This window comes from Psittacula echo (assembly GCF_963264785.1).
Source record: "Psittacula echo genome assembly, chromosome: 3".
In the NCBI taxonomy this organism is placed as follows: Eukaryota; Metazoa; Chordata; class Aves; order Psittaciformes; family Psittacidae; genus Psittacula; species Psittacula echo.
The window spans coordinates 12,990,782-13,003,368 of NC_137736.1; the positions used below are offsets into that span (position 1 = coordinate 12,990,782).

Sequence of the window (12,587 nt, forward strand, 5' to 3'; positions counted from 1 at the left end):
GAGAGCGCAAGCATTGAGACTGTACTGATAGGGCAAGGGGCAATGGCTTCAAATTTAAACGAGGGAAGTTCAGGTTAGATATAAGGACGAAGTTCTTTACTGTGAGGTTGGTGAGGAACTGGTTGCCCAAGGAAGTTATGAATGCTCCATCCTTGGCAGTGTTCACCGACAGGTTGGACAGAGCCTTGGGTGACATGGTCTAGTGTGAGTCATCCCTGCCCATGGCAGGGGGCTGGAGGTAGATGATCTTAAGGTCCTTTCCAACCCAAACCATTCTGTGAGTCTATGTTGGCTACATTTTTTCGTCTTACCTATTTGCAGTATGGGTGCTTCTAATGTAATTCTGAGAAGTGCTGGATGAAAAGGAATGGAGATAGATTTTGTTATTTCATGTTATGTGAGGAAAGATCCATTAGCAAACTTGTTAATCAAGATGCAATTTGCACTATTAAAACCAGCACAGAGTAAAACTGTTCAGTTTTGCTCTGTGCTGGCTATTCTAAATTTTGGGCTGTATTTCAGGTTGGGGTTTTTGTTATCCTGCCCTCATGCCCCAGAATCGAAGTGTAACGCTTGTATGTTAGTGTGTGAGGAGAAAAATACTGAAGTGAATTAGAATAAATTTCCGATGCTTTAGAATAGAACTTCAGAATGCTTCTCCTGAAATAATTTCATGCTTATACAATGGAATTTTGTGTTTGCAGTGTTTCTTTATGATTAAAGTTGATTACACCTCGCTTAGCGTAGTCACACTTTTATACAAGAGAAACTTAATAGGATCAGCCCTCCAATAAGATTTGGTCAGATGTTTTTAATGGCAGTTATTGATCTCTTGTGTCAGCATTGCCTGCTATCCCTTCTTTAGCAGATGTGCACTATAAGAAAGGTGACTTATCTGCAGGTACGTGTCCTGGAGAAGTTACGATGTGTTGCTTAATGGATTAATTTGCTCGAGGAAAAGCTTTCAGAGGACCTTATCATCTCTGATGCAGCTTTGTCAAAAACCTTACCTTGGAAACAGTCATATCATTGGAGTTTGTTCCCATCTACCAAATCTCAGGGGAGAGGGAGAGATTGTAAAGTATGAATTTCTGAAATGTAATCTTTACCATGTCACTTTGCCTAGAGGAATGTGTCTGGGATAATCAGCCTGATGCCAGCACATCAGCCTGTGCAGCAGTTGAGTTTCCTCATTATCTTGATTTTTTTTCTTTTGTACATTATCTTTTGTTCAAACTAGGATGTGACTGACTGGATCTCTATCTGAGATCTCTGCTTGCTTTCAGTCAATTCTGTGGTTAAAAGGGTAGTGAAAGCAATCTACTTATTCATTACATCTGAGAGATACGTGTAATAAGTGTTTCTGATAAGTACTTCCTAAGTGGAACAAGGCATATGAAGAAGCAGGAAAATGAACAGTAACTGTGACTGTCTTTCCGTAGATTTAACTAAGTAGCTGCAGAAGTGTCTTTTTGCAAGCTTAGTGTTATGTCATTCAGAAGTGTTAGAGCCTGTGTAAGGAAAAAAGGGGCCCAGCCAACAGATCCTGCATAGCCAGAAAAGGTTCTACAGAGACTTTTGTAGCTGTCCATCCTGTCCTAAAAGAACAATATTCTTTTAATTGTGATTTTAGTACCTTAATTTCAGTTGTTTGGTTGTGTTTTGGGTTTTTTTTCTTATTTGTACAGTGAAAATAACCCAAGATTCTAGCATAAAAGAAGTTTCTTCTTCATTAAAAGATATCTTTGGAGCTGTCCTCTAACCAAATTCAACTATCTTCAGGCCTTTTACTTCCTACATTTGTTATTTTCTGTTGCTGGCGTTGGTTTTGATTGGTTTTGTTGTGGGTTTGTTTGTTGTTTGTTTTCTGTTACAGTTTTGCTATTTCTTTTCCTGATAAACAGCCCTTTGGCACTGTCTGATGTAGAATATGCATTGTTGGCAAAACTTTTACAAGGAATTAATTCAAGTTTCTATCAAATGTACTGAACAAGCTAATAATCTCAGACACAATGTTGATTGCTTTCACTTCTAGGCATAAGCTGCAATAAATTTCAAAGCTGCATAAGCTTTGAAATGTCGGCATGACTTCTTTTGGTTGGTTTTTTTTATCCTACTACTGTTTTCTAGGAAAGTGTATTATGAACTTGTCTTTCAAGTTTAGTTGTCTTTCAGGCATAATTTTTTTTTCTGAAGTAAATATATAATATGCCTATGAAGCATAATTTATCAGAGCTATTGAACTGAAAATGTTTCAAATGGAATGCCTCACATCATATTTTAAACTTCCCTTTGTGTAGCAATTAAATGAAAACAGTAGTGGGAATAGAATAGTAGGTGGCAGATCTGTAGTAGGGATGATATCTGGTATGCATGGTGTTAAATGGCTGTTAGTCCTGTTACTGAAAGTTTAGTCCTGGTTTTCTTTCTTGAGCCAAGTAGATGATCATAGAATCATAGAATAGTTAGGGTTGGAAGGGACTTTAAGAGCATCTAATTACAACCCCCTGCCCTGGGTAGGGACACTTGGCACTAAACCATGTCACCCAAGACTCCATCCAACCTGGCCTTGAACACCACCAGGGACGGAGCATTCACAACGTCCTTGGGCAACCCATTTCAGTGCCTCACCACCCTCACAGTAAAAACCTTCTTCCTTATATCTACCCTAAACTTCCCCTGTTTAAGTCTGAATCCATAAATTAAAGCTATTATTAAAACTGTGTCTTTAGAATGTTAAAGAAATCAAAACGTGAGCCTTCAGAGATGATACAAAAGGTGTAGCAGCCTTAGTGATCAGCTTAGGGAGAGCTTTCCTGTGTGTAGAAAGTCAGGTAGAAAAAAAGCTGTGAAAGAGGTAAAGAGATACAAATAAATGGTATGTCAGTACCAGTCACCACAAATGTTTTGTTGACTTAAGAAATGAATGTAAAGGCTATGAATTTAGTGTGTACTGTTGCTTTTCTTGTATGATAGACCATTGGCTTTATAGCTGCTTATATAAAGAGTAGTTTTAATAAATGAAATGAACTTTAGGTCTTGATGTGAAAGCTAATAAATTAAAACTGGAGGAGGGTGAAATGCAGTAAATGAAGATTTTTTTATTTTTTTTTTCCTTGAAATTTGAAAGATGGTGGTCTAAAAGGACCAGAAATTGAATTGTCAAATGCCTTTGGGACGTGGACCTGCTTAAGTGAGTCCAGAGGAGGCCACAAAGATGCTCAGAGGGCTGGAGCACCTCTGCCATGGAGGCAGTTAGAGAGTTGGGCTTGTTCAGCTGGAGAAGAGAAGGCTCTGGGCAGGCCTTGTAGCAGCCTTCCAGTACCTAAAGGGAGCCTACGAGAAATCTGGAGAGAGACTTTCTGCAAGGGCATGTAGTGACAGGACAAGGGGAGATGGCTTTAAACTGAAAAATGATAGATTTAGATTAGATATTAGGAAGAAACTCTTCACTGTGAGAGTGCTGAGGTGCTGGTACAAGTGCCCAGAGAAGCTGTGTCTGCCCCATCCCTGGCAGTGTTCAAGGCCAGGTTGGATGGGGCTTGGAGGAGCCTGCTCTAGTGGAAGGTGTCCCTGCCTGTGGCAGGGGGTTGGAACTAGATGAGCTTTAGGGTCCCTTCCAACCCAAACCTTTCTACAATTCTATATATATCACACATGTATGTACACACCCACAGAGAGCACTTCTTACTGCTTACTACTTACTTCTTACTGCTGTGTCTCTATAGCAAATCTATTTCTTTGATAGATAAAAATTCTTTCATCTGATTATATATTTATTTATTTATTTTTAGGGTTATTTGGCTATAGCATCAACCAGGTTAAGTTGAAAATAATAGGTACTCTGTTTATATGCTGTAAGTGTAACTCTGTTTGGTACATTGAATCCCTGAGGGAATTTATGAGGAAGTTTGAGCATATTACATCAAATCCATGAGGCTTGTTGGTGATCATGAAAAACAGCCTGACTTGGTCAGAGCACTGGTGGTGCTGAACTGGTCAGAATGAATGAGTGACTGTTGCGTTTTACACTTTCCGAAAGAGTAGTCTTGAAGGTGATTGTCAGGAAATGTCTCATCCAACACATCTGAATTGACTCTACCGCAGGGGAAGTGGAAGAGCAGTGTGTCTCAGACACCTAAAGCACAATATGTAATCTAAATGTTTTTATTCTACTTTTCTTCGCTGTTCACTTTTTTCTTTCACAACTTCGATTAGGAAGTATCTAAGCACACAAATTCATAAGACAGGAAGGGGGAGTATAAGAGCTGGTGGCAAATATATTTCAATGCATGTGCAGTATCTGAACATCTAAATAACTGGATCTTCCTCTCGTCTGTTTATGTCAAAGTGTTTCCTCCAGCAGATTCCTCTTGCTCGGCTCTGGTGCAAGGACTTCACAAGTTCAGTGTCCTGACCTCTATAGACATTAGTAATGAGTGATGCAGAAACAATTCACACATAGAGGTAGATTTGAATGCAAGAGTGTTCATTACCTGTGAAGTGACAGTTTATCAAAAATCTATAAACTCATCAATTATTATTAAGGGAACTATGCATTTTCCATTAGTCAACATTTATCAAGTGAGCAATTATCAGTAGTTACCAGGCTTTGGTATCTGAAAATGACAGCTGTGTTTTGTTAGAGTGACAAAACATTATCAGTGTCTTAGACAATGCAAGTTGATAACTTGATGTTCACTTTAAAATGATGACTTTATTCACAAGTAAACATGCAGTAGAACAGCATTAATGATTAGTGAGCAATTTAATACAGGATTTCATGAGGCATGTTTTAGTTTTCATTAACTGTAGACTGTAACTTAGATTTTACCATGGGAAGTTCAGATACATTCTTTAGGAAATATGGAAAAATCCTGAATTTAAGCAGAAGTACTAATATCTACCAGTAAAAACAAAAATTAAATATTATTAAAAAAGCTAGACCTGGCTGATTCAATATTTTATTTTTTATTTACTCCAAGCAGTGTTTGGAAACATTTCACAGCTTTTCACTGAAATAAAAGTTGCAATTGATGAATTAGCTTCGAATGTGACCTACTTACTTTAATATATCTCTTTGTATTTTTTGCTTGGTGCTGGCTTGTGGATTTGAGCAGTAGCAAATAGGGTGAGCAGCAGCAAACAATCAGCAGTATGGTCTTACTTTCCTGTTTACCTGGGAAGAAACCAGTGAAAATATTCTAACCTGTTCAGGTGAGCAATTAACATGTGGGTTAAAGCAGTGCGTTAATACTGTTCCATCAGCTGTTTCCTGCTACTTGGCAGTAGTTCTGATTTACCCACTGAGGACTACTGAATTTAGTATCTTATGTTACTAATGGAGTATTGTCTGAGCACCTCACCCATATTAGGTTTTCTAGCTCTGGTAGCATCCACTGTACTATGTCATTCATGTCTGTCCAAAGCCTTATTTTCTGACAGTCTGAATATTTCTACTAATTGATGTCTGCTGCCTTGTGAATGCTGCTTTCTACCTTCCTTTGCCTTATCCCCACAAAAAAGCTCTTTGAAGGAGAGAATATTGAGCTATCTAGTAAAGCACAGTAAACAGATGTGGTGGTTTTGCCTATAGCATGGTCTTAGCAAAACTTTATCTGGAACTTCAGCAGCATTAAGGCAGAATGTTTTTTATTTATTCATTTCCACCCCCATACCCCCAGGGTATTATATTGAACTAATGTTGAAATCCAAACACTGTAAGATTGTTTATACCTTCACCACATGCCAGAAAGTATCTTCATCCATCTTTTTCTAGTTTAGAGTCTCACACAGAAAACTAACAATCACAGACATTGCTGGAGCGTGATTAGCAGTGTTCCAGGTGCCTCTGAGGTTATGTTAAATGCTGTACTTATTTCTGTGCTTTTTCTGCTTTGCCTGATAGCATCAAGGCAGAATGTCATTATAACTAATTTTTATAACTTCACTGTTGGTTTTTTCCTTTTTTTCTTATTAGTACTAATGTAGGAGTATCTCATGTTGTGGCAGATGCTAGAAGTGCAATAGAATCACTGCTCTTTTTTTTTTTTTTTGTCTTTGTATGAGATAATCCTTTTTACTGCTCAGTTACATTCAGTAATAAATTGTAATTGTCAATTGCTCAGTTTGTGGCAGAAATATTTTTAAAATATAAGATGACATATTAAAGATACACCATGATAAAAGTACAGAGGTTAAGTTGTGAAGAGATGGCTTTTCTTGACTTCTGTTGTCCTAATCTTAGTAAGATTTTGTTTAGTGCAACAGTATGAACAAGGAAACATTAATATTACAGGTAGTATGCTATAATAGACCTGGACATTATCTCTTTTTCATGTATGTTTTGGGTTTTGCTTTTGAACAATGGTTTTAGTTGTTCTGTGCAGTAATAGGCAAAAAGATGAGCCTAAAACTTTCCTGTGAATTAGTTGGTGAGATGTATGTGGAACTAAGTTTCTCAAGATGTGTAATAACCAGTCATCTGCAATAGCCATGTGAACTTTAATGTACAGTAGATACTCTTGAGTATTTATTTAAGTAAATGTAAATGCTCTTCTTTTCATAGCTGCAGCTTTCAGTTAGTCATGATACTGTAGGACTTCTTCCAAAGGCATGTTTTTACCCAACAGCATATAACAGCTAATTCAAAGTCATTGCAGTTCATCATAGTAATGTTTACTTAGGGACTTTTAAATTCAGGGTTACTCAAATGCGCTCTGCATGCATGAGAGATTCCTGTATTGAAAATCCTTGGGGGAAGAATGGAGAAGGAAGTAGTCCAGGATAGAACACATCTACCTGCTTCAGTGGAACCACTTAAAATCTTGAGTAGATCAAGGTTGCATCTCACCCTCCAGTAAAAGGAAAAGTATTGTTTTCTGCTTGGTTAGTTCATGGGGTTAATTATTTTTCTGTTCCTTCTAAATTAGGTTGTATTTGTTAAGAGCATTGTGAAGTGGGGTGTGAGGGAGCCCTAGGGGAAGAATCAAAACTCAACTAGGAAAACACCATTTGGGGCTGTTAACTTTCTGGCAGTGCCTGTGTCTGCCAGAAGAGAGGCAATGGAGTAACGGGTTTGGTTTTCCTTGTTCTGTTTGAATTAGTGTATCCTTCTGGAATAGCTGTTGGTGCTCAGTTTGGTTTTGAAGGAGGGAGTCTGCTGTGCTCTGTGACTGATTTCTTGTGTGTGTTTTCCTTCCCCCCTTTTAAGTGCACATTGAGGACATAACTTGCAGGGCTAGATAGCTGAAGGTACACCTGGCCATTACAGGAATGCGTGGTATGAACTCCTCTCACAACACTGCCTAAGGTTTTCTCCTCGCTGATTGGCATGGTCTTTGCTGCCCACATTTCAACCCTCTTTTTGTGCACAAATTGCTTAATTAGGATAGAAGGAGGTAAACATTAGCTTTGTGAGAAACATCTGTACTGAAGAGGAAGAATTAGTCCTATTGCGACCTGAGGAGGAGTTTTGAATTGGGCTGTATGAGGTGGGAGGTTTAACTCTTTAGAAAGCCCTTTTCAAATGATTGAACATGGCCTGTGATTCTCAGTAGAATGTACTACTTTGAGCTTTGAACATTCAGTAAACCTTTGTGTATAAGAAAATGAATATTTTGGATTTGCATTTTTGCTACCAATTATGTTGGTAGCATTTATGAGAATTTAGTCTTATCTCTTTTTTCTGACTTAAATCCCTCTAAAGTTTCACCTTCAGAGTTCCTACTGATAATGTTAGTAGGAATTTCTTAACACAGCTAGTGGGGTTTTGTTCATTTCTTTCGAGAATAAGCAATGAAGAAAGTTGATAGATTTGTGTGGAGAGTATTATACATGTGTCTAGTCGATGTATGAAGTTAGGTTTTTAGTCCATGTACTGTGGTTCTGTGGTTGTTTTAAACTTTAATGGAGATTTTAGTCTCTTTCAATGTGGTGTGTGGTGTCATGGTCTGGGGACACTTCAACTGCAGATTTTCCTGTTAGATTTCAAATGTCTTTTTGTCACTAGAAGGGGGAATAAAACACGTCTGTCTTTTCTAAATGTGCTCTAAGTTTATCTGTGCTTAGATATAAATTGTTTGTGGGTTTTCATGTACTAGCAATACAGATTATGGATACTTTTGCTATATCAGTAATATAGTCTGGTAGCCATTGAAAAAGTTGCTTTGTTCAGCAGTAGTACAACACTTTATGGCAAGCCTGTATGGCAATGACCTGAGTGTTAGTAAAACAGAAGTCCAGAGATGGATTTGCTCTGTAGAACTGATCCCTATTGCTTTCCTCTTAACTTTTAGAGTAACTGAAACATTGCAAATATTTTAAAATATGTAGAACTTAGAATATGATGAAGATCCTGATGTTAAATTGCTTTTCTGTGACTCAGCAAAACTGCTGATCGGAAAATTGAACCAAATGCTTCGCTAACCTGCTGAAGGTGGTATCTTATGTATTTAAGAAGTGTAGTCCAATTGTCCTAACAGGGCAGCCCCACTCAAAGGATTTTCAGGATCTGTGCTAGAAAAGATGATTTGTGCTAACAATTAGGAGAGCTGACTTCATTTTTATGAGAAGCAATGTAGATGCATGAACTACTGTGATGTGTTTGTAACGTCAAAACTGTTTCACGAGCCTAGTTAAGTATGCAGCAATAAATTGTATTTGAATGATGCTGAAGTTGTGAGTGCTGGACTTTGTTTTTCTGTTAGGTGACACTGTTCTTGTATTTTCTCATCTCTACAGTTTGTATCTTTATAGCTGTAATAAGTAGCATAATAATAGTGAAAGAATTACCTTTTTCAGAAGAAGGGTATTGCAGACTTTGACTAGAGTTGTGATACTGTTGGATTTTTTGACAAGAGTTCAGTGAAGATTTGCAGTGCTGTTACTTGTTTAGTGAAACTGCAGTATATGAAAGCTGTAACGAAAGGCTGGCACTGGGACTTTTCCCAGGGTGGCAGACCTAGCTCAAATCCTTTCCCCATAGCTTACTTTTACAGGGTCTTCCCTCTGCCAGCACCTCTCTTCCTTATTCCAGGACTTGAGTGACAGGGCAAGGCTTTGTTGGAGAACGTGAATCAGGATAATGTTCAGGCTCTGCTGCTTTGCTTTCCTAGGCCAGTGGGCAGGCAACTGAATGTAAAGGAAAGACAGAAAGGCAGAGGAACATTGTGCCAGCACAGAAAAGTGCAGGGCAAGGCACAGAGTTGTTATTGTAGAGGGCACAAAATTAGTATTGTAGGAACTTCAGTATTATCAATACCTGATAGTCCTGATAGTTATGAACATTTAATGATGGTGTATTCATCACCAATATTGTAAAGTGAAAAACAGTATTCTGGTGGGCATTTGAAAGAAGGTAGTATGTTGGGTTTTATTACTTTCCAGTGGTAGAGCGAATCATTTCTTAACTTAATCCCTAATGCTGAAAAAAATGTATGTGGAAGAAGTATAATCACGTTCTTTCCAATGTATGCTGCACTTGCACTGAGCCCCTAGAGTGCTCTTGAGGATAATACAGGGTTCCAGATCCCTGGTTAGATATACACTCTGTAGAAATGCTGGAGATGTCCAGCTCTCTGTAACTGTGTAACCAGCGTTGTGATGCACTGTTGGTAGGAATTCAGGGGTGCTAGAGATGGGTTAGGAAGTACATTTGCAGATAAAGAGTAGCGTAAACCAAAAAGAAAAGTGAAGAAAAGGATAAATGCAGAGAGGAGAAAAATGGAAATTAACTTACGATGATTTCTGAGACACAGATGTTTGCAATGCTCTTTCAGGCACATGTATGCCTATATTGAATTTGTGTATGTGTATATACGCATGCAATCCACTGCAGATTTCTAATGTGCAGTTACCATTTGAGATTTCCAAATAAAAATAAAGCTCATTAATGATTTTAGACATTGTGAACAGTTAAAGTTGCCAACTGTTGTACTAGAAATGTATGAAGGAAGGAATACTTTCAGGTTTGTTTTGGGATTGTGGTTTTGTGGGGTTTTATTTCCTTTTCATACCTGGGCTTTTTGTGGAAAAGGGATATAAAGCATATATGTAAAACTTCAAAGATCTGTTATACAGTGGGTGGTAAGGCAGTGTTTTTGGATGTCCATCTGCTGAATCTGGCAGATAAAAGGATGGGAGAACAGTAGCCATGGAATCCAGAAGCACACAGGAATCTAGAAGCAAATGTAAATAGATTATTGGAATAAGGAAAAGACTGTCATTCATGCATTTATGTGTAAGAGATCCTCCTTTAAGCCCAGTCTGCACGTGGTATAGATTTGAGGTGTATATCTGTAGTTCAACTCAGGTTTTGGGACTTGAAAGTGTCAGATGCAGTCTCTGATATCAGACAAAACAATATCAGACGTGTACAGGATTTCATATTTTCTTTTTTGTCTTGAAAAATTTTGTGGCATTAAAGGAGTAACTTGTGAGAACTTTTTGTGAAGTCTAAAGAGGTAAAATAAATTGTTCTTTCCTCTCTTTCTTCTTTCACTGTAGGATCCCGTCTCCGCCAGGAGGATTTTCCACCACGGATTGTTGAGCATCCTTCAGATGTCATAGTCTCTAAAGGAGAGCCAACAACTTTGAACTGTAAAGCTGAAGGACGGCCAACTCCTACTATTGAGTGGTACAAGGACAGAGAGAGAGTGGAAACAGACAAGGATGATCCGCGCTCTCACCGCATGCTGCTCCCCAGCGGATCTTTATTTTTCTTGCGTATTGTGCACGGACGCAGGAGTAAACCTGATGAAGGAAGTTATGTTTGTGTAGCAAGGAACTATCTTGGAGAAGCTGTGAGTCGCAATGCATCCCTGGAAGTGGCATGTGAGTAGTTTTATATGATTAGGATTGCATAAAACTTTATAAATGCTTTTTATGCTGTCATTCAGCACTTGCACACAGTCAGCAGTCTGGGAGACAACAAATGTAGGTAAGTATGGCTTTTTGTTGTTAGGTATAGCTCTTAGTCAAGGCATTTTTACGTGCATTTATACAATAGCAGTGACCATAGCGAGTATGTGATTTATACTGAAGCAAGGTTCTAGCCGGTGTATAATCATGATTGACACAAACGTGGACAAGGGCTAATCTTCCTCTGAAGAATAATCTAATTTTTAAATTATGACTGAAGTTGGTTATACTGAAACTAATGTGGGAAAATACCTATCAGTTAATATAAGGTGCACTGTCTGTTTCTCTTTATCTAGTCATCTGTTACCTCAACAGAAGCAGACAGCTTCTTGGTGACTCACATTCCGTACTGCTGGAAACCTTGATATATGCTTCTCTATCATAAACATGATACAGGCCTCATTCATTATGTGAATAGCAAGTGAAATTGTTGACCATTTCTCATATCATCCAGAGCAGTCTTACTCTTTATTGATTCTCTTTGTCTTAACAGAGTAGTCGTTATTGCTCTTTCAGAGGCCACCCGGCATGCATGATCTGCTTCCAGTAGAGTTAGTGGAGACATCCGTTATTTTCACAGAGCAAACAAACTTATCATACGTAAAATGTGTTACGTATTATTTTTTTCTGCTTAGTTATTTTGGGTTGAATAAACACTGATCTTTGTATTCAGAGTATCAATTAATAGTAGCTGTGTATCTTCACATAGAGGTGTATTTTAGTAGATTTATGAACGCTCTCCTCTTGCTGGACTTCAGTTCCCCCCACCTAGTTCTTCATCTGGCAGTAGCTTCACAAAAATGTGGTTGACTGAAATAGGGCTTTAGCACAAACTTGCATTGCTTACTAGGTAAAGAATGGATTTAAGTACACATCAGAAAGTATGTAAGTTTAAAGGGTGAGAAAAAGAAAAGCACAGAAATCATTGTTTGTGATGCAGTCTGAAGACTTTTATAGCAGGTATGATCTTGAGGCTTTGGTCTTCTCATTGCAGAGAATGCTATTTTGGGGAAATATTTAGATGCTGGTATAAGCCAAGTAGAACAGAGTTGTTCATTACCTGTCACTTGGCATAACCTAGATTCAGAACTGTTCCAAACAAAAAATGAAGAGTTTTGTCACACACTTAAGGCACAATTAAACGTCTATCTTCCAATAAAAACATCACAGAATGTTATTCAGTTTTGGTAGGTATTTAGGAATTGAGAAAACAACCAACATAAGGAAGGCTGAACGCTGGGTGAGTATGACTGTAGATAAACTTCCTGGATTATTTCTGTCTCTGTACATGTGGTTTTAAAACTGTTGACAAATCCTATGAGAGGGGCATATACAGGTTAAAATCTTTATTGTAATCCTGTTGAGATTGATACATCTGTCAGAGTTCAGAAAATCATTCAAGTTATACCTTGAGTACTCAAATTGAAGTAAGAGATTAATTTTAAATTTAAATGTGCTCTATATTTTCTTGGTTTTCACTGATCCCTGCTTCCATTGGCTGCTGGGAGACTCTTTTTATAATATCCTTAGTCTCTACAGTTACTGTCCAGAATCATAGAATGGTTTGGGTTGGAAGGGACCAACATCTAGTTTCACCCCCTTGGCATGGGCAGGGATCTCTCACACTAGACCATGTCACCCAAGGCTCTGTCCAGCCTGGCCTTGAA

At 38.2% G+C, this 12,587-nt stretch overlaps 1 protein-coding gene across 1 annotated transcript in view; it reads left to right on the forward strand.

Annotated features, from left to right (window-relative positions):
* The window catches only part of ROBO2 (roundabout guidance receptor 2), a gene marked incomplete at its 3' end in the record, with an annotated part of 450,916 nt that overhangs the window by 37,035 nt on the left and 401,294 nt on the right, over positions 1–12,587 (forward strand). Inside the window, exon 2 of the mRNA XM_080612699.1 lies at positions 10,507–10,833. Coding sequence (XP_080468825.1) covers positions 10,507–10,833 — 327 coding nt within the window. The remainder of the gene's footprint in view (positions 1–10,506; positions 10,834–12,587) is intronic.